At 31.4% G+C, this 12,867-nt stretch overlaps 1 protein-coding gene across 1 annotated transcript; it reads right to left on the bottom strand.

Annotated features, from left to right (window-relative positions):
- Positions 1-3,159: 3,159 nt before the first annotated feature.
- On the bottom strand, positions 3,160-4,195 carry LOC139866686 (uncharacterized). Its single transcript, XM_071854980.1, has 3 exons — positions 4,184-4,195; positions 3,580-3,859; positions 3,160-3,194 (listed from the first exon to the last, which is right to left on the bottom strand). The coding sequence occupies exons 1-3, from the start codon at positions 4,193-4,195 to the stop codon at positions 3,160-3,162; spliced, it is 327 nt and encodes a 108-aa protein (XP_071711081.1).
- Positions 4,196-12,867: the final 8,672 nt, after the last annotated feature.

Raw genomic sequence — 12,867 nt, 5'->3', positions numbered from 1 at the left:
CATCGGCATGGTCGAAACGGGAGATGATCGCAACGGGTGGCTTAGTCCCTCTCGGGTGATCCCAATCGCTGTTCAAAAAGAAAAAAAAAAAAAAACATGGAGACAATGTTTTTTTTCATCTCTCTAAATTTACATGCTACAGAAAATGCAAATTAGAGGCATTGTTTCTTACGTATGAAAGGTATACAAATAATTAGAGGCCTATTTTGGATTTTTGTTTTTCTCTCTCAAGTTACAAATGAATGAAAATATGTAGCTAGAGACTATCTTTAATCTCCCATTCACCATCTATAGATATTTGACAGTAAATGGAGCATATTCTCCATGTTTACTAAATCCAATAAAACATGGGATCATGGGTAGGAAGTTATCAACCCACATGGATTTACATATTTCTCGTTGGTTTTTTTTTAAGACTTGGTCTTTGTCTCTAACGGTTAAATTCACAAAGGAGCTTCTTTAACTATAAGGACTTCTTTACTATCCTTTTTAACGGATCACTCCATTTGACTCTCGGATTCGGGTCGGGTAGCATCTACTCGGGTCACTGCAACCTTTCTCCGCCGAAGATGAGCAACTCCTGTTGCGCATAAACTATTTGTTGATTACTTTCTCAAAATACAACACTTGCGTTGTCTTCATTTGAGACTAATCTTCTTTTTTTTTCTACCTTTTTTCCCCATTTGTTATGATAAACAAATGACAAGTAGATGGCTTTTTTTTCTCCTTATTTTTTCAAGAATATTTTTTCATGAGGCTATGAGTAAATTTTTTTTTTCTTCTTCTTCCTTTTGTTAACAAAGAAAGAGTTGGAACTCTTCTCATGTTTAACATTATTAGAAATATAAACATGACAAATAGTTTTTTTCTTCATACCCATTTTTTGTTATCTTCTTTTTCTTCTTTTTCCTTTTGGTCATTCCTATGCAACTTGAACAAAACTCGCGGAGCCTTTAAATTGTCAGATGCAGAAACGAATGCTCTGAATATCACTTGATCCGTTACGAAAAGAGATGAACACAACGTATTTCGTAAGGATTGAACTAAGGGGTTGTTTCTGTTAATTGTTGATGTAACAGGAATTAACAAGATAAAAGAAGTAATGTGGGGAATATCTGTTTATTATTTCTCTCCTTAATTTGCATACAAGTATTACAAAATAAAGAGACTATGTATCTCTCTAGCTATCACATGCATCTTACTAGCTATGACATTCTTTGATGCTTACGTAAATAACTAGAGGCCTATTTTGAATTTTTATTTCTCTCTCAAATTACAAATAAATGAAAATATGTAACTAGAGGTAATCTTTAATCTCCCATTCACCATCTATAGATATTTGACAGTAAATGAAGCATATTCTCCATGTTTACTTAGGCTTCGTTTGATTAGAACTTAATGAACTTAATTGGACTTAATGATATAAAATTGAATAAGTAGTGTAATGTTTGTTTTAGACTTAATGAAAATAGAATGTCTTAATAATTTAAGTCATGAAAATGTGAATTATCATATTCGTCCCTTCTGTTTCAAAACTGCTAAAATAACTGTCTATAACTGCCGTATGTACATGGTTAAATTTGTAATTATAATTATTCAGTCACTCTTCAGCACATAAAATAAATAATAACTATTTAGTCGCCACTTATTCCTCACAGACGTCATGATTTCATTCGGACAACAGAACTTAGTAAAAGTAAAAAACAAATGGGGCCTTAATCCAATGAAACATGGGATCATGGGTAGGAAGTTATCAACAACCCACATGGATTTACATATTTCTCGTTGGGTTTTTTTAAGACTCGGTCTTTGTCTCCGACCATTAAATTCACAAATGAGCTTCTTTAACTTTAAGGACTTCTTTACTATCCTTTTTAACGGATCACTCCATTTGACTCTCGGATTCGGGTCGGGTAGCATCTACTCGGATCAGTTTATCAAATAAACCACCAGTGTAAATTTTACCTAACATTTCGTTGGTAATAACTGACAGGATTCAATTTCGTAGATTATGAGATTTAAATTTTAAAATTTTTTTTTTTGAAAGGCAATAATTTTATTGATATGAAAAAGATAAACGGAAATGACAATATAAAAAAAACACGAAGGATCCAACATGACGGTTATATACAAGACCACACTAAAAATTATTATAAACTGAAAAGTGAACCTAAGTTTATTAATTTGTATTTATAGCTCACTCACATTTAAAAATGATCATAAACATCACTTAAATTTATGTATTGATGATCAATCTATATACAAAATTCATATAAAATTCATTCGGAAAAATATAATTACACACAAATTTCTTATCTTACACAATTTCTATAATTTAATTTACTTCAAATATAAGATTACTTACTTTCTTTTACATTTTTACAATAATTGAGTGGCTTACAAAATCATTCAAAAGTATACTTTTGGGTATTTATAAAAAAAGGATGAGTATCAAATACGGCCTACATCCATAAATAAGTGTATTAAAATTTTTTTGTTTTTAATTTAAAATAGATTTGATAAATGTTACTGCATATACACTAATGATATATACAAAAAAAATTAACTTTATGAAAACTTTTAACACTTGATATTACAATATTACGGTTACTCAAGAAAACAATATATTTTATCACGGAAAATAATTTTTCCTACTACTAATTCATTTTTATAACATATGTCTTTCACTAATTCTCTCTTCACCCTATGAATCTTGAATTTTCTATGTATCATTATGCTATTGAGTAGCATGATTAGTAAGTTAACTTATTATTACTCATGTGATATATCCAGAATCCATCTAGATAAATCGTTATTCAGGTGAACCGTGTGCATAGACACCCCAATGTTTTAAGTGTTGTTATATCACTTCAAATATCAAAACTATGTTATATGACGATTTAAGAATGGTAATCTAATTTAAACTCGATCAAATCAATCACGAACTAACAGCCAATATGGCGGTTAAGACTAAATGAACCAATTTGTGAAAAGTTAGATGAACCAATATAACCCAAACAAACACGTCAAATCAAAGCCAACTAATAGTCGATACAAAAACTACACAAACATTGTCAACAACTAGCAAACGGAACCCAAATCAAATAAACATGAGCAACCACCCAATGACCACTCAAACCAACCTAAAAAGTAGCAGTTTCAGGTTTTCAGCACAAACATTCCCTTTTCATTGCCTGTATATCATACATACATACAATCATGTTTCTAGCAATATATTATATTATAACTTTATAAGATTTATACTTGTAACACACAACTTTGCATTTGGTTACGCATAAGTGGATTCTAAAAGGGTAGTTACTATTTGTACCCCATATGTGTAACCGAATGCAAAGTTACTATTATACCTTTAATTATACTTTAAATAATAATATAAGTCCAACTCACTAGATTAATTTAAGGGTATAACTGTAAATTTATGAGACAAAAGTGTAGATAAACCAAAAAGTGGTATTTATGAAACAAAAGTGTAGATAAACCAAAAAGTGGTGTGCGAGGATCACCTACTATAAATTTATGTCAAAAAACATATGTTTAAATAACAAAGAGGTAACTTACATTGTTTATGAATATTTTTAGCAATCTCAAGCATTATTGTGCTCTCTTCTAAGATCTTATCAAGTGTTTTCACCTTTTTATTAGCTCTAAGCATTCGATCATTCAACCTTTCAGCCACAACAATTGCGCGTGCAGCAACTCTAGCAGCATCTTCCTTAGCTTCTCGAGGAACAGGTATCAAAGATTTGTCATTACGTCGTTTGACTGGTTTTAAGATAATGACGTCAGACGATGTACCTGTATCAGATGATGAACCCGTGACCTTGTAACACTTGTTTACCTGTACATTGATTGATAATTAAAAGGGTTGTCAGATGGAATACGGTGAATAACTCAAGGTGCTGAGGTGGCGCCGAATAGGTCAAAACATAATGACTAGCAAATGAACAACATGCAACCAAGTTTGAAATAGAATGCAAATCCATGAATCTATTTGCTACAAGAATAAATCATGTGTGTTCTTATTAGTCAACTAACTTATTTTCCAACATATATTTCAAATTGACTTCGATTACCTTTTCAATTATACCATTATTGAATGATATAATAGAGGAAGAGAGATATTGAATTGAACTTGTATGTGCTGTGTGTATATTATCAGTACATAAGCCTCCATTATATAGGAGTAACAATTACATAATATATCCCTACACTATAGCAATAACATAGCCTTATACAATTATATTTGTCTAATATTCCCCCGCAAACTAAGGGCGGGAAACGGCATGTAGCTTGGATCGTAACAGGTGAAATCTTGGTGAGGACAGCGGCTTGGTGAAGATATCTGCAATCTGATCATCAGTAGTTATAAACTGAACTGAAAGTTTTTGTTGAGCAACTCTTTCTCGAACAAAGTGAAAATCAACTTTTACATGTTTTGTACGTGCATGAAAGACTGGGTTAGCTGAAAGATACGTAGCACCAAGGTTATCACACCATAAGGTAGGAACTGATTTAACAGGAACACGAAGTTCACGTAATAGATCTTGAAGCCATGTTAGTTCCGCAATTGTGTCAGCTAGGGCCTTGTATTCAGATTCTGTTGAGGATCGAGAGACGGTCTTTTGTTTTCGTGCAGACCATGATACTAGATTTGAACCTAGATATATTGCATATCCTCCCGTGGATCGACGGTCATCTGGACAACCTGCCCAGTCAGCATCAGAGAAGCTATTCAGCGAGTTGTATGTTGAATCAGTGTAGGCGTGAAGCAGGCATGAAGCACTGTTCCGGAGTCGTGAATAAAACGTAACCCATAATTGGCCGTACCCTGTAAGTAACGGAGAATTCGTTTAACTGCTGACCAATGATTTATCGTGGGACAATGCATATACTGACAGACTTTGTTGACTGCGAAAGTGATGTCCGGTCGAGACAATGTAACGTACTGAAGAGCACCGACAATTTGACGATATTGAACGGGGTTGTCAAATGTGGCACTATCACCAAGAGCAAGGTTTGCGTTGGTTGTCATCGGAGATGAAACTGGCTTAGCATTAGATAAGTCAGCACGTTCCAAAAGTTCATGGATCTGAAATCGAAAATGATTCGCCGCCAAATGATACTACATTTGGCGACGCATATTTATGAGTTAAAATTTGTACTTAGTGAAGTGATATTAGTTCCAAATTAGATGCGTTATACATAATTACAATGCGAGAGAAATAATAGGCCTTAAAACTATTTATACCATCCTAAGTCATGCTTTAACAAAAATAATAATATGATAGAAACTTAAGACGTTTAAAAAGAACATTAAAATGAATAAAATATCATTTTCGTCATCTAGACGAACTCTAATGGCAAAACACCTTCAGGGAGTCTTGCTCCTTTTCTCTTTTAGGGTGATCTTTGGAATTTCAGCACAGTCTGAAATCGAAAATGATGCTTCGCCAAATGATACTACATTTGGCGGCGCATATTAATGAGTTAAAATTTGTACTTACTGAAGTGATATTAGTTTCAAAATTAGATAAGTTATACATAATTACAATGTGAAAGAACTAATAGGCCTTAAAACTATTTATACTATCCTAAGTCATGCTTTTGACAAAAATAATAATATGCTAGAAATTCAAGACATATAAAAAGAACATTAAAATGAATAAAATATCATTTTTGTCATTTGGACGAACTCTAATGGCAAGACACCTTCAGGGAGTCTTGCTCCGTGTTCTCTTTTAGGGTGATCTTATGAATTTCAGCACAATTTGAAAACTAAAATGATGCGCCGCCAAATGATACTGCATTTGGCGGCGCATATTAATGAGTTAAAATTTGTACTTAGTGAAGTGATATTAATTACAAAATTACATGCGTTATACATAATTACAATGTGACAGAAATAATTGGCCTTTAAACTATTTATACCATCCTAAGTCATGTTTTAACAAAAATAATAATATGATAGAAATTCAAAACATTTAAAAAGAACATTAAAATGAAAAAATTATAATTTTCGTCATCTAAACGAGCTCTAATGGCAAGACACCTTCAGGGAGTCTTGCTCCTTGTTCTCTTTTAGGGTGACCTTAGGAATTTCAGCACAATCTGGAACCGAAAATGATGCGCCGCCAAATGATACTACATTTGGCGGCGCATATTAATGAGTTAAAATTTGAACTTAGTGAAGTTATATTAGTTTTAAAATTAGATGAGTTATACATAATTACAATGTGAGAGAACTAATAGGCCTTAAAACTATTTATACCATCCTCAGTGATGCTTTAACAAAAATAATAATATGCTAGAAATTCAAGACATTTAAAAAGAACATTAAAATGAATAAAATATCATTTTCGTCATCTAGACGAATTCTAATGGCAAGACACCTTCAGGGAGTCTTGCTTCTTGTTCTCTTTTAGGGTGATCTTAGGAATTTCAGCACAGTCTGAAATCGAAAATGATGCGCCACCAAATGATACTGCATTTGGCGGCGCATATTAATGAGTTAAAATTTGTACTTAGTGAAGTGATACTAGTTTCAAAATTAGATGCGTTATACATAATTACAATGTGAGAGAAATAATATGCCTTAAAACTATTTATACCATCCTAAGTCATGCTTTAACAAAAATAATAATATGATAAAATTCAAGACGTTTAAAAAGAATATTAAAATGAATAAAATATCATTTTCGTCATCTAGACGAACTATAATGGCATGACACCTTCAGGGAGTCTTGCTCCATGTTCTCTTTTAGGGTGATCTTAGGAATTTCAGCACAGTCTGAAATCGAAAATGATGCGCCGCCAAATGATACTGTATTTGGCAGCGCATATTAATGAGTTAAACTTTGTACTTAGCGAAGTGATATTAGTTTTAAAATTAGATGCGTTATACATAATTACAACGTGAGAGAAATAATATGCCTTTAAACTATTTATGCTATCCTAAGTCATGCTTTAACAAAAATAATAATATGATGGAAATTCAAAACGTTTAAAAAGAACATTAAAATAAATAAAATATCATTTTCTTCATCTAAACGAGCTCTAATGGCAAGACACCTTCAGGGAGTCTTGCTCCTTGTTCTCTTTTAGAGTGATCTTAGGAATTTTAGCAGAATCTGAAATCGAAAATGATGCGCCGCCAAATGATACTACATTTGGCGACGCATATTAATGAGTTAAAATTTGTACTTAGTGAAGTGATATTAGTTCCAAATTAGATGCGTTATACATAATTACAATGCGAGAGAAATAATATGCCTTAAAACTATTTATGCCATTCTAAGTCATGCTTTAACAAAAATAATAATATGATAGAAATTCAAGACTTTTAAAAAGAACATTAAAATGAATAAAATATCATTTTCGTCATTTAGACGAACTCTAATGGCAAGACACCTTCAGGGAGTCTTGCTCCTGTTCTCTTTTAGGGTGATCTTAGGAATTTCAGCACAATCTGAAACTGAAAATGATGCGCCGCCAAATGATACTGCATTTGGCGGCGCATATTAATGAGTTAAACTTTGTACTTAGTAAAGTGATATTAGTTTCAAAATTAGATGCGTTATACATAATTACAATGTGAGAGAAATAATAGGCCTTTAAACTATTTATACCATCCTAAGTCATGCTTTAACAAAAATAATAATATGATAGAAATTTAAAACGTTTAAAAAGAACATTAAAATGAAATAAATATCAATTTTCGTCATCTAAACGAGCTCTAATGACAAGACACTTTCAGGGAGTCTTGCTCCTTGTTCTCCTTTAGGGCCATCTTAGAAATTTCAGCACAATCTGAAACTGAAAATGATGTGCCGCCAAATAATATCACATTTGGCGGCGCATATTAATGAGTTAAAATTTGTACATAGTGAGTGATATTAGTTTCAAAATTAGATGTATTATACATAATTACAATGTGAGAGATAAATATGCCTTAAAACTATTTATACCATCCTAAGTCATGTTTTAACAAAAATAATAATATGATAGAAATTCAAGACTTTTAAAAAGAACATTAAAAAGAATAAAATATCATTTTGTCATCTAGACGAACTCTAATGGCAAGACACCTTCTGGGAGTCTTGCTCCTTGTTCTCTTTTAGGGTGATCTTAGGAATTTCAGCACAGTCTGAAATCGAAAATGATGCGCCGCCAAATGATACTGCATTTCATGGCGCATATTAATGAGTTAAAATTTGTACTTAGTGAAGTGATATTAGTTTCAAAATTAGATGCGTTATACATAATTACAATGTGAGAGAAATATTAGACCTTAAAACTATTTATACCATTCTAAGTCATGCTTTAACAAAAATAATAATATGATAGAAATTCAAGACGTTTAAAAAGAACATTAAAATGAATAAAATATCATTTTCGTCATCTAGACGAACTCTAATGGCAAGACACCTTCAGGGAGTCTTGCTACTTTTCTCTTTTAGGGTGATCTTTTGAATTTCAGCACAGTCTGAAACCGAAAATGATTGTTCGCCAAATGATACTACATTTGGCGGCGCATACTAATGAGTTAAAATTTGTACTTAGTGAAATGATATTAGTTTCAAAATTAGATGAGTTATACATAATTACAATGTGAGAGAACTAATAGGCCTTAAAACTATATATACCATCCTAAGTCATGCTTTAACAAAACTAATAATATGCTAGAAATTCAAGACATTTAAAAAGAATATTAAAATGAATAAAATATCATTTTCGTCATCTAGACGAACTCTAATGGCAAGACACCTTCATGGAGTCTTGCTCCTTGTTCTCTTTTAGGGTGATCTTAGGAATTTCAGCACAGTCTGAAACCGAAAATGATGCGCCGCCAAATGATACTGCATTTGGCGGCGCATATTAATGTGTTAAAATTTGTACTTAGTGAAGTGATATTAGTTTCAAAATTAGATGCGTTATACATAATTACAATGTGAGAGAAATAATAGGCCTTAAAACTATTTACACCATCCTAAGTCATGCTTTAACAAAAATAATAATATGATAGAAATTCAAGACGTTTAAAAAGAACATTAAAATGAATAAAATATTATTTTCGTCATCTAGACGAACTATAATGGCCAGACACCTTCAGGGAGTCTTCCTCCTTGTTCTCTTTTATGGTGATCTTAGGAATTTCAGCACAGTCTGAAATCGAAAATGATGCGCCGCTAAATGATACTGCATTTGGCGGGGCATATTAATGAGTTAAAATTTGTACTTAGCGAAGTGATATTAGTTTCAAAATTAGATGAGTTATACATAATTACAACGTGAGAGAAATAATATGCCTTTAAACTATTTATGCTATCCTAAGTCATGCTTTAACAAAAATAATAATATGATAGTAATTCAAAACGTTTAAAAAGAACATTAAAATAAATAAAATATCATTTTCTTCATCTAAACGAGCTCTAATGGCAAGACACCTTCAAGGAGTCTTGCTCCTTGTTCTCTTTTAGAGTGATCTTAGGAATTTTAGCAGAATCTGAAATCGAAAATGATGCGCCGCCAAATATTACTGCATTTGGCGGCGCATATTAATGAGTTAAAATTTGTACTTAGTGAAGTGATATTAGTTTCAAAACTAGATGCGTTATACATAATTACAATGTGAGAGAAATAATAGGCCTTAAAACTATTTATACCATCCTAAGTCATGCTTTAACAAAAATAATAATATGATAGAAATTCAAGACGTTTAAAAAGAACATTAAAATGAATAAAATATCATTTTCGTCATCTAGACAAACTCTAATGGCAAAACACCTTCCGGGAGTCTTGCTCCTTTTCTCTTTTAGGGTGATCTTTGGAATTTCAGCACAGTCTGAAACCGAAAATGATGCTTCGCTAAATGATACTACATTTGGCGGCGCATATTAATGAGTTAAAATTTGTACTTAGTGATGTGATATTAGTTTCAAAATTAGATGAGTTATACATAATTACAATGTGAGAGAACTAATAGGCCTTAAAACTATTTATACCATCCTAAGTCATGCTTTAAGAAAAATAATAATATGCTAGAAATTCAAGACATTTAAAAAGAACATTAAAATGAATAAAATATCATTTTCGTCATCTAGACGAACTCTAATGGCAAGACACCTTCAGGGAGTCTTGCTCCTTGTTCTCTTTTAGGGTGATCTTAGGAATTTCAGCACAATCTGGAACCGAAAATGATGCGCCGCCAAATGATACTACATTTGGCGGCGCATATTAATGAGTTAAAATTTGTACTTAGTGAAGTGATATTAGTTTCAAAATTAGATGCGTTATACATAATTACAACGTGAGAGAAATAATATGCCTTTAAACTATTTATGCTATCCTAAGTCATGCTTTAAAAAAATAACAATATGATAGAAATTCAAAACATTTAAAAAGAACATTAAAATGAATAAAATATCATTTTCGTCATCTAGACGAACTATAATGGCAAGACATCTACATAGCGTCTTGCTCATTGTTCTCTTTTAGGGTGATCTTAGGAATTTCAGCACAGTCGTAAATCGAAAATGATGCGCCGCCAAATGATACTGCATTTGGCTACGCATATTAATGAGTTAAACTTTGTACTTAGCGAAGTGATATTAGTATTAAAATTAGATGCGTTATACATAATTACAACGTGAGAGAAATAATATGCCTTTAAACTATTTATGCTATCCTAAGTCATGCTTTAACAAAAATAATAATATGATAGAAATTCAAAACGTTTAAAAAGAACATTAAAATAAATAAAATATCATTTTCGTCATCAAAACGAGCTCTAATGGCAAAACACCCTCTGGGAGTCTTGCTCTTTGTTCACTTTTAGAGTGATCTTAGAAATTTCAGCAGAATCTGAAATCGAAAATGATGCGCCGCCAAATGATACTACATTTGGCGACGCATATTAATGAGTTAAAATTTGTACTTAGTGAAGTGATATTAGTTTCAAATTAGATGCGTTGTACATAATTACAATGCGAGAGAAATAATATGCCTTAAAACTATTTATACCATTCTAAGTCATGCTTTAACAAAATAATAATATGATAGAAATTCAAGACTTTTAAAAAGAACATTAAAATGAATAAATTAATATTTTTGTCATTTAGACGAACTCTAATGGCAAGACACCTTCAGGGAGTGTTGCTCCTGTTCTCTTTTAGGGTGATCTTAGGAATTTCAGTACAATCTGAAACTGAAAATGATGCGCCGCCAAATGATACTGCATTTGGCGGCGCATATTAATGAGTTAAAATTTGTACTTAGTAAAGTGATATTAGTTTCAAAATTAGATGCGTTATACATAATTAAAATGTGAGAGAAATAATAGGCATTAAAATTATTTATACTGTAGTGACCCGAACTTTTCCATGTTTATATATATATTAAATGAAACTGTTATTTACATGATTAAGTATTTCCAACATGTTAAGCAATCAAACTTGTTAAGACTTAATTAATTGAAATAGGTTTCATATAGACAATTGACCACCCAAGTTAACCGGTGATTCACGAACGTTAAAACTTGTAAAAACTATATGATGACATATATATGGTTATATATATAGTTAACATGATATTGTGATAAGTAAACATATCATTAAGTATATTAATAATGAACTACATATGTAAAAACAAGACTACTAACTTAATGATTTTGAAACGAGACATATATGTAACGATTATCGTTGTAACGACATTTAATGTATATATATCATATTAAGAGATATTCATACATCATAATATCATGATAATATAATAATTTAAAATCTCATTTGATATTATAAACTTTGGGTTAACAACATTTAACAAGATCGTTAACCTAAAGGTTTCAAAACAACACTTACATGTAACGGCTAACGATGACTTAACGACTCAGTTAAAATGTATATACATGTAGTGTTTTAATATGTATTCATACACTTTTGAAAGACTTCAAGACACTTATCAAAATACTTCTACTTAACAAAAATGCTTACAATTACATCCTCGTTGAGTTTCATCAACAATTCTACTCGTATGCATCCGTATTCGTACTCGTACAATACACAGCTTTTAGATGTATGTACTATTGGTATATACACTCCAATGATCAGCTCTTAGCAGCCCATGTGAGTCACCTAACACATGTGGGAACCATCATTTGGCAACTAGCATGAAATATCTCATAAAATTACAAAAATATGAGTAATCATTCATGACTTATTTACATGAAAACAAAATTACATATCCTTTATATCTAATCCATACACCAATGACTAAAAACACCTACAAACACTTTCATTCTTCAATTTTATTCATCTAATTGATCTCTCTCAAGTTCTATCTTCAAGTTCTAAGTGTTCTTCATAAATTTCAAAAGTTCTAGTTTCATAAAATCAAGAATACTTCCAAGATTGCAAGTTTACTTCCAAGTTTTCTAAATCCATTCCAAGTAATCATCCAAGATCAAGAAACCTTTGTTACTTACAGTAGGTTATCTTTCTAATACAAGGTAATAATCATATTCAAACTTTAATTCAATTTCTATAACTATAACAATCTTATTTCGAGTGGAAATCTTACTTGAAATTATTTTCGTGTCATGATTCTGCTTCAAGAACTTTCAAGCCATCCAAGGATCCTTTGAAGCTAGATCTATTTTTCTCATTTCCAGTAGGTTTATCCAAGGAACTTGAGGTAGTAATGATGTTCATAACATCATTCAATTCATACATATAAAACTATCTTATTCGAAGGTTTAAACTTGTAATCACTAGAACATAGTTTAGTTAATTCTAAACTTGTTCGCAAATAAAAGTTAATCCTTCTAAATTGACTTTTAAAATCAACTAAACA

This window comes from Rutidosis leptorrhynchoides, chromosome 9 (assembly GCF_046630445.1).
Source record: "Rutidosis leptorrhynchoides isolate AG116_Rl617_1_P2 chromosome 9, CSIRO_AGI_Rlap_v1, whole genome shotgun sequence".
Lineage (NCBI taxonomy): Eukaryota > Viridiplantae > Streptophyta > Magnoliopsida > Asterales > Asteraceae > Rutidosis > Rutidosis leptorrhynchoides.
Note: the sequence above shows the minus strand (reverse complement) of the source record. Positions and strands in the feature narration are given on the sequence as shown.